Below are 14103 nucleotides of genomic sequence, written 5' to 3'. Positions count from 1 at the left end.
AGAACCCACTTATTTCTTTTCTTTTTTTCTTCTTCTTCTTTTTTTGGTTTCTGGAGACAGGGTTTCTGTGTAGCCCAGGCTGTCCTGGAACTTCCTCTATAGTCCAGGCTGGCCTCAAACTTACAGAGATCACCTGCCTCTGCCTCCCAAGTGCTGGGATTAAAGGTGTGCACCACCACTGCCCAACCAGAACCCACATTTTTAAAATCCACATTTTAATGTTGCTAGAAGAAAAGGGATATGTGTCTTCACTTTTACAGTATTACAAATAAGTAATTGTTGCTTTCCTTTTGGTTATCCTTTTTACCTTTTGTTTGTTTCATTTTTGTTATATTTCTTCTATTTATTTGTGGTGGTGTGGATCAAACCCAAGGCCTCAGGCAGTTGAGGCAAGAGGACTTACCACTGAGATCAGAGATCTCAAATGCTTTCCACAAAATAAACAGTATACATCTTAATCCAGTGTTGAAGCTCAACACAGGAGATATGTGAAAATGCCTCTAGGGAGGGAGGGAGGGAGGGAGGGAGGGAGGACCTAGAACTTCCACTTAGGTTAAGTATTTTACCTGTAGAGTTTTTTGTAGCCTGCTTTTTTCCTGCATAAGTAACTCATATTCTTGATTGCAGTTTTGAATTATATTATCTCTTTCCTCCAAATCATGCTCAAATCTCCTGCATTCTTCTTTCCATTTCTCTTGGGAAGTCTGAAATGTTTTCTCAATTTCATTTGCCTTTTCTTGAAGTTCTGAATTCTGAGCTATTAAAAATATGATAGAATATATTTATAACCACAAATTAATTAATTAAGAGTCTAAGAACCTAACCAATGGAGCTGACTTTGTTTACTACATGATCTTTAGGACAAAATATTTAACTTTCTCCCTTCAGCAAACTCTAGAAAACCCTCCATCCCTGTAGTACTACAATGATTCTTCACTCTCTTCCTTTCCTCCAATGGGGTGATTTTGCTATGAACCAATATGGCATATTCTTGAAGGCATGCCCATGTCAGATACAGCTCTAACACTAGCTGCACCTAGTGCTAACTTATCCTCTTTTTCAAGAAAACAAATCTGGCTGGGTGTCATGGTGCATGCCTTTAATCCTAGCACTCTGGAGGCAGAGGAAAGAAGATCTCTTGAGTTGGAGGCCAGCCTGGTCTACAGAGTGAGTCCCAGGACAGCCATGGCTATGTAAAGAGACCCTGTCTCAAGAAAAAAAAAAGAAAGAAAGAAAAAATTGAAAACAAGACAAACACACACACATACACACACACACACACACACACACACACACATATATATACATATATATATATATGCATATACATATACACACACACATATATATAAATCTGGGACTACAAATAGTTCAGTGGGTCAAATCACTAGCCTCAGAAACCTGATTACCTGAGTTTGATTCTCAGATTCCACAATGGACCAAAAGAAAAAACTTTGGAAAGGTTATCTATCCTCTGACCTCCCCATGTACCCCATAACTCACATACACAGTCACACACACACATACACACACACACACACACACACACACACACACACACACATACTTCTCTATAATAATAATGTTTCTTTTTGTTTTAAGAAAACTCAAACTTTTGACTCAAGATTATAGTTTTTGATGTTTCATTATCAGAAAAAATGCTAATATGAACACACCTTAGCAATAAGAAAGTCAATGTAACAATGCTGCAGCCTCGGAGCCGTCCTACCCCCGCCCCCACCACAGAGGCACCACTCACCTCAGGCCCTATTCTTATGCTTGCAGTGAGCAACACCTCACTACCACTGCTGTTTAAGCGACTAGGAAAGCAGGGAATGGTTTCCAAGTCTGGCTTTACCAACTAACTCCTGATCAAATCTCTCCGATTCCCTGACCACAGTAGGAACGAAAACACCTCCTCCTCAAGTTTTAGAAGAGACACAAATGAAGTACGCATAAACATACGGGTTAAACAAACAAAATGTTGATTATATCAGTAGCACTAGTTTTAAAATTCTATTTCTTTCTGTTTTGTATGGATCATACAAAAGATGCAAAATTCAAAACTGTAAAATAAGTATGTAGAAGCATTCCCTGACATCTTCCCTGAGAGCGGCAATGTTCTAGACAAGGAGTTTGATGCTGGCCCTCTGCAGTCAGCCTACTCTGCTCTTACATCTTTGAAGCTTTAGAATCTCCTTATCCTTTTGAAACTTTACCCGACTTCCTGGGCTTTCCTCGGTGGAGTTCACCGCTGTATTCAGTTCACGTTCCTTAGTCAGCAGGTGTGACCTTCAGAAACATCAACCTGCTTCCTCTTCTTCCACCATCTCTATGATCTATTATTTGGATTGTCCTCAAATTTTCTCAGCTCTTCTCTATTTTCCACTCCATCTTCTGCACATTAATTGCTGGAAATTTCTTTCATTTTCATCTCTAATAATTCTATTAATATTTTTCGTTTTTACTTCTTTTTTTAATTTCTAAGCTTTTTCCCTTATTTTTTGTAGCTCCTTTATGGAATATATTTTCTTTCTACTTTAAGAACATCAACATTGTTGTAAATTTTCACTTCCCCACAGAAATATATTTCTTCCAAGTTGATTTTTTTCTCTCTCCATTTAAAGGTCTTTCTCAAATATCTGATGATTCTTGGTTACCTACTCAAATAACAGTAAAGAAACTCCAAGCCTATTTTATACACCAATATGCCCACCACCTAGATTATGATCTTGTGAGTGACAGCTAAGAACTCTGGTCTTTACAGGAAGATAATCTGTGTCGTTTACTGAGAATCCCACATCATCAGTTCCATTAGATTTCACTGCTTGGTCAGGTCACTCACAGAAAAGGCCTCCAAACTCAGGAAGTAGAGGGACCGGGGTACTAGCTTCTGGGAAGCAAACAGGAAAAGGAACTGAAGAAATGGTTCCCACACACTTAGTATTAGATATATGATCTTCCTGGGGTTGCCAGGTCCCTCTATTTGACCACAGACAGAGCTTAAGCATGTCAACTTCTGCTAGGAACTGGGAATGATTCCAAACAACATGTTCTTTGAAAGGACATCTCAGGATCAGACCCCATCTTCAAGCCTCCACAAGCATCAGACATGCACGTGGTACACAGACATGCATGTAGGCAAAACACCAATACATATAAATTATTTCTCTGGGTGGTAGTGGAACATAGTCCCAGCACTCAGGAGGCAGAGGCAGGCAGATTTCTGTGAGTTCGAGGCCCACCTGGTCTACAGAGTGAGTTCTAGGACAGACAGAGCTACAAAGAGAAACCCTTCTCAAAAAAACAAAAACAAAAATTCCAATCTACCCTAGGCAATCATTAATTTTTTTCTACATTGGCTTTATCAGACATTCGTCTATCTACCTATGCATTACACCAGCAGTCCATCATACTTGTGCATGCATTTCCAACCACAAAGAGAGCATCAGGACATCTCACTCCTATAGTTCATCGCATATGTCAACAGGAAAAGTGCTAATACAATCACTAACTAGATACAATACGGCCTTACTATTTTAAGTAAAATTTACATACACTGAGATGCACAAATGGTTACCAATTAAGATCTTACAAATGTAAGAGTTTTAGGTCACAGTTCTCTTAGCTTACCTAAATGTCACACCCCTTGTAATCCAAACCACTATCAAAACATAAAAACCCTTTAACCCAAACCCCTCTTTGTTTGTTTGTTTGTTTGTTTGTTTGTTTGTTTGTTTGAGACGAGGCTTCTCTGTGTAGCCCTGGCTATCCTAGAACTCACTCTGTAGACCAGGCTGGCCTCAAACTCACAGAGATCCACCTGCCTCTGCCTCCTGAGTGCTGGGATTAAAAGCGGCCTCACCACTGCCCAGCCATAATTTTTTTAATTTTATGCACATATTTTGCCTGAATGTGCACCACTTGCATGCTTGGTGCCTGCCGAAGCTAGAAGAGAGCATGGCTGCCTGGGAATTAGTTGGCATTAACAAACAGTTGTGAGCCTCCCTGTGGGTGCTAAGAATCAAACCCAGGACCTCTGAGAGAGCAGTCAGTGTTCTTAACCTCTGAAGCATCTCTCCAGCCCCAAGTTACCTCATATTTTTGCCTATTGCCTACTCACCTCAGAGACAACCACTATTCAGATTTTATTTCTAACAATTGGCTTTTCCTATTGTAAAAGTTTATGTACAAAAAAATCATGTAAGATGTCCTCATATATATATAATTTCTTTCACTCAACATATGTCTAAGATTCATTCTTTTAACTGCACATATTAGCTGCAATTATGGGCATGTGCCACTGTGCCTGGCTAACAACAGGAGTCTCAGTAGTAAACCACCAGCAGAAAATGGATAACTGTAGGTGCAATATGTTTCTACACCACCATACTTTAAATATCAATAACAAGATTACACATTAATACGAATCTCTGGCAAAAACAATAATGTTAAAGAAAAGAAGCCAGACACAAAAGAATACATGCTAAATTATTCAATCCCCATAAAGTAAAAAAAAAAAAAAAAAAAAAAAAAAAAAAAAAAAAAAAAGGAAGGAAGACAGACAGACATACAGACAGACAAAAAGAAAGAAAGAGAAAAGATGAAAACTGGGGCTGGAGAGATGACCCAGCTCTTAAGAGCACTGGAGGCTGCTCTTACAAAGGACCTGGGTGGGTTGGATTCCCAGCACCCAAAGGGCAGCTCACAACTCCAGTTCCAGGGGATCTGATGCCCTCTTCTGGCCTCCGCAAGCACTAGGCACGTGTGCTACTGAGACAAATATACAAGCAAAATTCCCAAACACATAAAAATATTTTAACTTTTAAAAAAAGGAAAATATTAATTCACACTATCAAAAACTAGGATAGTAATTAACAAGATAAAAGAAAGGACTTCAGGTACTTTTCTATTACATGATCTGGATGCTTGCTTTGACTTATATGGTAATCTAAGTGAATTTATTTATACTTAAATAATACTTTATAACTAAATCCTACATAACAGAGGATTTGGGGTGTTAAATTCAGAGCCTTTTTCTTTTTGAGGTACATAATCTAATGCAACACATAAACATATGTAATCAACAAATCACCTGCAGTGTTTCTGGAACAGTCAGGCTAGAAATTCTGGCTCAAATTGTATGTTATGAAGGGGCCTAGAGTGTACCTAGAAAACACACACACACACACACACACACACACACACACACACACACACACACACACACACACGCACACACACGCACACACCTCCTTTGTGATTTTATTCTAAAACCCTGATTAGCAGAATTCTGTACTCTTTTTTTTCATACATGCAACAACATAAAAACATTAACTGATTAAATAGTTCAGCTGGTAGAGTACATGAGCAGGACTCACAGAGCCGTGTGTTCAGTCAGTTCCCAGCCCTGCATAAATCAGGAGCAGTGAAACATGTCTGTAACCTCAGCACTTAGGTGGTGAAGAAAGAAAGAACCCAGTTCAAGGTCATCTTCAGCTACACAGCAAATTTGAGCCATCCTGGGATACATGACACCCTTCCCCCACCCCCAAAAATGTCTCAAAAAAAATTAAAGTAGGACTGAAGACCCAGCTCAGTGACAGAGTGTTTGCCTGCTGTGCACGGAGGGAGCCCTGGGCTAAATCCCGGATGTGGAAACATTTTACAAACACACAGACTAGTCCTGTGAGTGCAACCTCCGTGAGATCCACTGTAGACATGCAACAGCAAGCAAGGATGCAGAACAAAGCTTGGCCCTAACGGAAGAGGAGGGGCGGCCTTACCATAGAGTTTCTCCTGAGTCCTCTGCGCCTCGGCCAGTCTCTCCTCAGCCGCCCGTCTTCCCAGACCAGCCTCCTTCCTAGCAACAGCCAGGTCATACTCCAGACGCTGTCGCAGCGCTTCCCCCTTCTCCACCTCAGATCGCAGCCTGGCAATCTGGCTCTCGTAGCTGGACAGCTAAAACAGATTCCTGAGCTCATGAACCAGCACGAAAACATGTCTCCAAGACAATGAGACTGCGTACTCAAGCATTTACATTTCTTAGCAAAACCTGGCTCTGTGTTTATCAGCATTCATAACTGACATTTTCTCGAACACTAGGAAGGAATCGCTGCCTTACCAGACAATAATCACTAAGTGCCTTATAGACTCCTTTAGAGGAAAATCCTTTTTAAAGAAACAACAACAAAAAAGCACATTTCAATCACAAAACCATGCCTAGAAAAAAAAAAGCATGACGCATAATGAACACTTAAATATTCCTGTAGTCCTCTACTTTTATCTCCTCAATGTACCCCAGGAGAAAATGGGCTGGGGAGGAGGCTCATCAGTGTTGAGTGCTGGCTGCCTCTCCAGAGGGCCCCAGCATCGCGGGGAGGAGCAGCTCACGACCACCTGGAACTCCAGTTCCAGGAACCCAGCTCTCTTCTAGCCCCTGAGGGTACCCTGCACATGACAGACACTCATATACACATACAAAATAGGAAAAAAAAGGGGGGGGTTTAAAAGAAACAAAATACAACTTAGTGAACACTGTGTTGTTTTCCTTAATTAAAATATCAGTGGCAGCATAAATAATAAAAGTAGCAATATTACGGAGATTCTAACGAAGGGCTATCTAATTGTGACATTCCATTAAATACTGTGACAGAAATGGCTCAGAAAGCTAGAATGTGACATCTATAAAGTCCTGTCTCACTCTAAAATTGTGATATAGTCAGTGGTTATATAACTTATCATTTGTAAATGATTAATATATTAAATAACATTTAATAGTTGCTATGTGGTGAGTAAAGTAAAAGAGAACAAATGTCATAGAGCCCTAAGTTCAAGGGCCTAAGTGCTACAGAGAAGCATAGAGACTAAACTTGGGTTTGGGGATTTTTTGTTTGTTTGTTTTGTTTTGGGGGGGTTGTTTGTTTGTTTGATTGCTTGTTTTGTTTTTTTTTTCAAAAGGGTTTCTCTGTATAGCACTGGCTGTCCTGGAACTTACTTTGTAGACCAGGTTGGCCTCAAACTCAGAGATCCATCTGCCTCTGCTTCCCAAGTGCTGGGATTGAAGGCGTGCACCCCCACTGCTAAATTTTGTAAAGTAAATAAAAACAAAGTTTTATGATAGCTTCAAGGAAAGTAAAAGTAATGTGTGTCTGGTTTTCAAAGAGAGAAAAAAAGAAGGGAGTGGAGTTAGGTGAGGAGGAGGAGAGGAGGAGAGGAGGAGAGAAGGGTCTGGAAGGAGTTCGGGAGGGGAAGTGATCAGAAAATACTGTATGAAAAAAATTTTCAATTAAAAAATATTAAAATGCTAAATATTTAATTCAAAAAAGTAAGTAAAGGTCTTGCTTTAAAAAAAAATAAAATTTAAAGAACCTGACAATGCAGCTCACTAGCAGAGCAATTGCCTGGCATTAGCTAGGATGCATTCCCACACCACATACACACACAAAAAGAGAACAAGATTTAATACAGACATGGAGAAGAGTAAGAATAGAAAAAGAACACACATATACACATAATTCATGAATTCTCTTAGAAGGGAAAGAAAACTACTCTAAATAAATACATGTACCTATGAAATACACACCAATAAGATGTCATAATAAAACAAAGATGATTTCTGAATTATAGTATTAAAATTCTATACACAATGTCCTTTTTGTTGTTGTTGTTTTTGTTTTTTCGAGACAGGGCTTCTCTGTGTAGCTTTGCACCTTTCCTGTAACTCACTTGGTAGCCCAGGCTGGCCTCGAACTCACAGAGATCATCTGGGTGCTGGGATTAAAGGCGTGTGCCACCACCGCCCGGCACAATGCCCTTATTTAAGAAAGAAGACTGTTCCATGATTCATACCCTAAAGGAATCTACATTATGATTTCAAGAATATGTATGGTTTAAGCCTTGCACAATAATACACACGGAGATCTCAGTAAGCAGCACCCTTGGGCAGCTGCCGCAGAAGGACTGATTCTGAGGACGCTCTCTTACAAAACGAGCTCTCTCAGGACAGTCTTTTTCTACTTTATAAATCTGTAGTCATCAATCACATCCATCAAATAACACATTTGGCCACGTAAAGCCTGTTGATTAAAATACATCTGGCTGTCAGGACGGCTCAACCGGTCAAGGTGCCTGCTGCCATACCTGAGTCACCTGAATTTAGTCCCTGGTACCACAGGTGTCTCTAATCAGGGTTACTATTGCTGTGATGACACAGCATGCCCCAAAAGCAAGTTGAGGAGGAAAGGACTTATTTGACGGGCACTTTCAGATCACAGGTCATCACTGAAGGAAGTCAGGACAGGAACTCAAAGAGAGTAGGAACCTGGAAGCAGGAGCTGATGCAGAGGCCGTGAAGGGGTGCTGCTTACTGGCTTGGTCCCCATGGCTTGTTCAGTCTGCTTTCTTATAGAACCCTGGACCCCCAGCACAGGGATGGCACCACCCACAACGGGCTGGGCCCTCCCTCATCAATCACTAATTAAGAAAATACCGTACAGCTGCATCTTATGAAGGTATTTTCTCACTTTCAGATAACTCTAGCTTGTGTCAAGTTGACATAACTTGACTATCCCTATACAATTCTGCGGTATGAAAGTATTTTCTTTATTGTAATTTCCTTTGAAGCTCTAGAATGACACAGTGAGAAAAGTTAAATGTAGCTTCTAATAAGAAATGAAACCAAAAACTGAAACCCAACTTTGGGGGGAGGCACTGCAGGAGGGTTCAAGACAGGGTTTCCCTGTGTAGCCCTGGCCGTCCTGGGTCTTGCTCTGTAGACCAGGCTGGCCTCGAACTCAGAAATGCACCTGCCTCTGCCTCCCAAATGCTGGGACTAAAGGCCTATGCCACCACACCTGGCTGCAATCCAACTTCTGACACGACTTGGGAGGAAGAGAAATTCTACCTCTGCGTTGTGCTTCGTTGTCATTTCTAGTTTCTCCTTCTTAGCCCGGTGGAGTTTCTTCCTGAGATCGGCAGTGAAGTCTGACTCGGTTTCATTTTTAAGCATTTGCTTTACATCCAATGAGGCATTTTTCAACCTACAACACAAGGTCATAATAAAATATAATTCTCATGCAATAAAAATATTCTAACAGCATTTCTCATAGCTTATTTTTAAAACAGAATATTAGAATAACAGCATAGGATAAGATCCTAGGATAATAAATTCACAATGTAGTAAAATGTGTCCACGGCAAAACTTGGGTAAAAATGCAAAGTGGTATTTTACTAGTAACAAAATACTGTCTACTGAAAATACACTACATTTTTCAAGCTTTGTATCTAAACCAACCCATCACATCAAATGCTGGGTACTTTGGGAAGAGAGAGACCTCTTTCATTTTTAATATATTTCAATCACTGTAAACGTAACACACATTACAAAAAGAAAAATAACAGAATACACATTCATGCTTTAAAATGGCAAACTATACTCTCCTGAAAAATAACAGTAATAATTACAACCACAGGAAAGAGCCCCCAGGTAGAGAGCACAAGGAAGTCCCAGCAACAGACAAGCAGGTAGATAACTTACCTAACAACTCAAAGCAAGCAGTGAGCAAAGCAATATCATGCCAAACGTCACGGCTTAAAGCACAAGACTCTAGAGGGTACTGTTGTTCACTTTGTGCTTGGTGACTTCTTAGCAACCTGACACAAGTCAGAGTTCTCTGGGACCCTTGGGGAACCCGGCTGAGAAAATGTCTCCATCAGGCCTGTAAGCAAATCTGGAGGGCATTTTCTTGACTCATGATTGCTGTGGGAGGGTCCAGCCCACTGTGGGTAGTGCCACCCCCAGGCAGGTGGTCCTGAACAGTCTAAGAAAGCAGGCTGGGCAAGCCGGGAGGAGCAAGCCAGTGAGTGCCATTCCTCCATGCCTTCTGCTTCAGTTCCTGCCTCAAGAGGCTGCCTTCCATTCACACCCTCACTTCCCATAGCGATGGAGTGGGGCTTGAGAACTGTAAGCTAAAATAGACCCTTCCACCCAAAGATGCTTTGGTCATGGTGTTTTATCACTGCAATAGAAAAGTAACTAAGACAATCTTTATGTCCAGCTTGATAGAGAGCATGAACTGCAGGCCACTGCTGCTGCTTGGCCTCACAGTGGATTATACCCCATTACTGCTAACTCAACTGAAAGCTGTCATGATTCTACCAATATAAACATGAATAACAAATTTAACCAAGACTATATTAGCACATGTGGAAAAAGAGGAAAGGAGCTGGCATGACTGGAAACTGAATTATGATTATGTAAGCACTTTACCACTAAGCTATAGCCAAGCCCTTTTTAGTTTTTATTTTGAGCAGGGGCAGTATGTCTTCAAAGACATTCCCCAGGTGCCCCACATAAAAAAAATAAAATAAAATAAAAATAAAATAAAAATAAAAAGTTACTGAAGTTAAAGACGTAAATCAATGAAAAAAATCCCACAATCCTATTTATATTTAGAAAACTCAATATTATTAAAATGGTAATTCTATTTACAGATGCAACACAACCAAATCCCAGAAGACCCTTTTGTAAAAATTGACAAGGTGATCCTAAAATGTATATGGAAAGGCAAAGGATTCAAAACAGACAACACAGTCTTGATGAACACGTAAGAGGACTTCACTTCCTGTTTTCCAATCTTACTACAAAGGTATGTATTATGGGCTGAATGGAAAAGTCTCCCACAGCCTCCTGTGTTGAATAAAGACTTGGCCCTCAACTGGTGGCACTCTTTGGGAAAGTGGCAGAAGCCTTACACAGTGGGGCCTCCCAGAGGAGGTGGGGTACCTGGGGAATGTCTTTGAAGAGCATACTGTCCCTGCTTACTCCCTGGTCTCTTCCCCTCTCGGATGGATTCCAGCCTCCACAAGGTGAGCGGCCCCGCAGCACACACCCTTGCCGCACACACTCTCGGAGCACACACCCTTGCAGCACACACTCTTGCCGCACACACTCTTGCCGCACACACTCTTGCAGCACACACTCTTGCAGCACACACTCTTGCAGCACACACTCTTGCAGCACACACTCTTGCAGCACACACCCTTGCAGCACACACCCTTGCAGCACACACCCTTGGAGCACACACCCTTGGAGCACACACCCTTGCAGCACACACCCTTGCAGCACACCCTTGCAGCACACACTCCTGCAGCACACACCCTTGCAGCACACACTCTTGCAGCACACACCCTTGCAGCACACACTCTTGCAGCACACACCCTTGCAGCACACACTCTTGCAGCACACACCCTTGCAGCACACACCCTTGCAGCACACACCCTTGCAGCACACACTCTTGCAGCACACACTCTTGCAGCACACACCCTTGCAGCACACACTCTTGCAGCACACACTCCTGCAGCACACACTCTTGCAGCACACACTCTTGCAGCACACACTCTTGCAGCACACACTCTTGCAGCACACACTCTCTTGCAGCACACACTCTTGCAGCACACACTCTTGCAGCACACACCCTTGCAGCACACACTCTTGCAGCACACACTCTTGCCGTGGTGATGGTATGTGGAGGCAGCTAACCAGGGACTTCACTCCCCGAACCACCAAGTCCAAATAAACCTCCTCTTTCTCAAACTTCTCTCTCGAATATTTGTCAGCCGTAAGAAATTGACATTTCAATAATCAAGACGAGGTAGTATTTAATTAAGAACAGACACGTGTTTAAAAAAGAAAATTGAGCATGTGCTTAACCACTTTGCATACCTGTGTGTGCAGAGCCTAACACCACAAAAATTAAGTGATAAACGATCAGAATTTAGACTCCTGAAAAGCCTATATTAAAGTCAAGCAATCTTCAACAGCAGTGCAAAGACAGTTCAACAAGGAAAAACAGTATTCACAACAAATGTTCTGAAGCAACTGGCTATCCATGTGCAAAACAATAAATTCAGACCCTAACCACATGGTACACAAAAAGTAACGAGTGAAACAAACATAAAAAGTAAGATTGTAAAACTTCCTGAAAGAAGTATAGATGAAAAGTATTCAAGACCCTAAGTTCGTTAGATTTTTGTGATATAAAATGAAAAGCATAATCCACACAGATAAAGAACTGAGAAATAGAACTTAGAGGTTAAGAACATTTGCACGTCACAGTACACTCAAAGAGAATGAGGGGGAACGTGCTTCAGGAGCAGTGCACTAGCCAAGCACAGGCAAGGCCTTGCATTCATCCCCAGCATAACCAGCACCCTAACATCACAGGAGAAACCAGCAAGCAAAATGAAAAGTCAAGCACTTAACAGGACAAAATGCTTATTTCATTTGATAAAGGACTTGGATCCAACATATACAAAGAATTCTTAAAGTTCAATAATTAAAAAAAATTTTTTTAATAGGTAAAGAGCAGAAAAGACATCTGGGCGATGGTAGTGCACACCTTTAATCCCAGCCCTAGAGAGACAGAGCCAGGTGGATCTCTATGAGTGCAAGGCAAGCCTGGTCTACAAAGCGAGATACAGGACAGCCTGAACTATTATATAGAGAAACCCTGAACCCTGTCTTTAAAAAAAAATTAAGTAATTTTTCAAGTGCTGACAAGGATATAAAGAAATTAAAGCCTTCAAATATTGTTGTCATAAATGTAAAATTATCCAATCACTGAATTTGGTGGTTTCTTAAAAAATTAGCATAAATTTGCTACATGATGCAGCAATGCTGCTCCTGTGAACCTGCCAGGAAAGATGAGCAGAAGTGTATGTCAGCACAAATGCATACATGCAATGTTTATAGCAGCATTACTCGTAATAGCCAAAGGGAGAACCAACATTAATTCCTAGCGACTGGTGAATGGGTAACTACCTGTAGTAAATCATACAAAGGCCTAAACATGCCATAATATGATAAATCTGAAGAAGAAGCCCAAAGAAGCCAGACACAGAAGAGGCACGAGTCTATTGACATGAATTATTCAGAATGATAAAGCTATATAGAATGTAGGTCAGGGGCAGACTTGAAATAACTGCCTTCAGATTCTAGAATTTGAAGTAAAGATTTCTCTATTGAAAGCATGGGGAGGCTGGCTCAGCAGTTAAGAGCACATGCTGCTCTTCCAGAGGACCTGGGTTTGAGTCCCAGCTCTGCCCAGCACTGACACTGGGCAGCTATTTTTTTTTTTAATTTTTTTTTTTTAGATTTATTTATTATGTATACAGTGTTCTGCCTGCAGGCTAGAAGAGGGCACCAGGTCTCATTACAGATGATTGAGAGCCACCATGTGGTTGTTGGGAATTGAACTCAGGACCTCCACAAGAACAGTCAGTGTTCTTAACCGCTGAACCATCTCTCCAGCCCAACACTGGGCAGCTCTTAATGCCTATAACTCCAACCCAAACGGGGTGACAATCTCTTCCAGCCTCCCTGGTCACTCTCACATGCACATTCACTCATACACACACACACACATACACACACACACACACAGATATAATACATAAAATTTTAAAATATATGTATTATGGATATCTACTGATGTTTCCTTCCTAAACTGAAAAAGCATAATAAATAATGTAAAATATTATTATAATTCTAAAATATGTGTTTATATAATATATTGCTACTTCATAAGAAAAGTTCTGGGCAAATATTTACCGAATTATCCATGGTCAACTCTAAGAGGTAAGATTACATATGCATATATATACAGAGTCTCTATCAATCCTTTTCAAACTCAGTATAAAGAATTATTCACAGCTTCAGCTGTGCAGTGGTGGCGCACACCTTTCATCCCAGCACTCGAGAGGCAAAGGCAGGTGGATCTCTGAGTTCAAGGACAGCCTGGTCTACTACAGAGTGAGCTCCAGGACAGCCAGAACTACACAAAGAAACCCTGTCTTGAAAAAACAAAAGAATAGTAATTATCCACAGCTAACCTTTTTGATTCTGTTACAGAATATATTTTAAATCATTTACTTCAGGAAACTGACAGACTACAACTCCAAATGTTCTATTTTTAGATTCTGTAGAAAATCTGTTCCTTCACTATAAAAGTTTTAAACATTAATTTTCTTTTTTTTTAAGATTTTATTTATTTATTTTGTATATTTATTTATACAGTGAATGTTCAGCCTGCAGGATAGAAG

The 14103-nt window shown here is 40.8% G+C and overlaps 1 protein-coding gene across 17 annotated transcripts in view; it reads right to left on the bottom strand.

The window, feature by feature from the left end:
• Positions 1-14103, bottom strand: part of Ccdc171 (coiled-coil domain containing 171) — a 342210-nt gene that overhangs the window by 314667 nt on the left and 13440 nt on the right. For 11 of the 17 annotated variants that reach the window (XR_013049178.1, XR_013049179.1, XM_015994935.3 and 8 more), the window contains 3 exons: positions 8906-9041; positions 5787-5961; positions 567-757 (listed from right to left, as the gene is read on the bottom strand). Coding sequence is in view for 11 of the 17 variants with exons in the window: in XM_015994935.3 (XP_015850421.2) it covers positions 567-757; positions 5787-5961; positions 8906-9041 (502 nt within the window). In the remaining 6 variants the exon portion in view is untranslated. Of the gene's footprint in view, positions 1-566; positions 758-5786; positions 5962-8855; positions 9042-14103 lie in introns of all 17 variants that reach the window. The other 6 variants (XM_076564451.1, XM_076564455.1, XM_076564453.1 and 3 more) reach the window with 2 other exon arrangements.

Source organism: Peromyscus maniculatus, chromosome 2 (genome assembly GCF_049852395.1).
Source record: "Peromyscus maniculatus bairdii isolate BWxNUB_F1_BW_parent chromosome 2, HU_Pman_BW_mat_3.1, whole genome shotgun sequence".
NCBI lineage: Eukaryota > Metazoa > Chordata > Mammalia > Rodentia > Cricetidae > Peromyscus > Peromyscus maniculatus.
The sequence above is the reverse complement of the archived record's forward strand: the minus strand, read 5'-3'. Positions and strand labels throughout refer to the sequence as shown.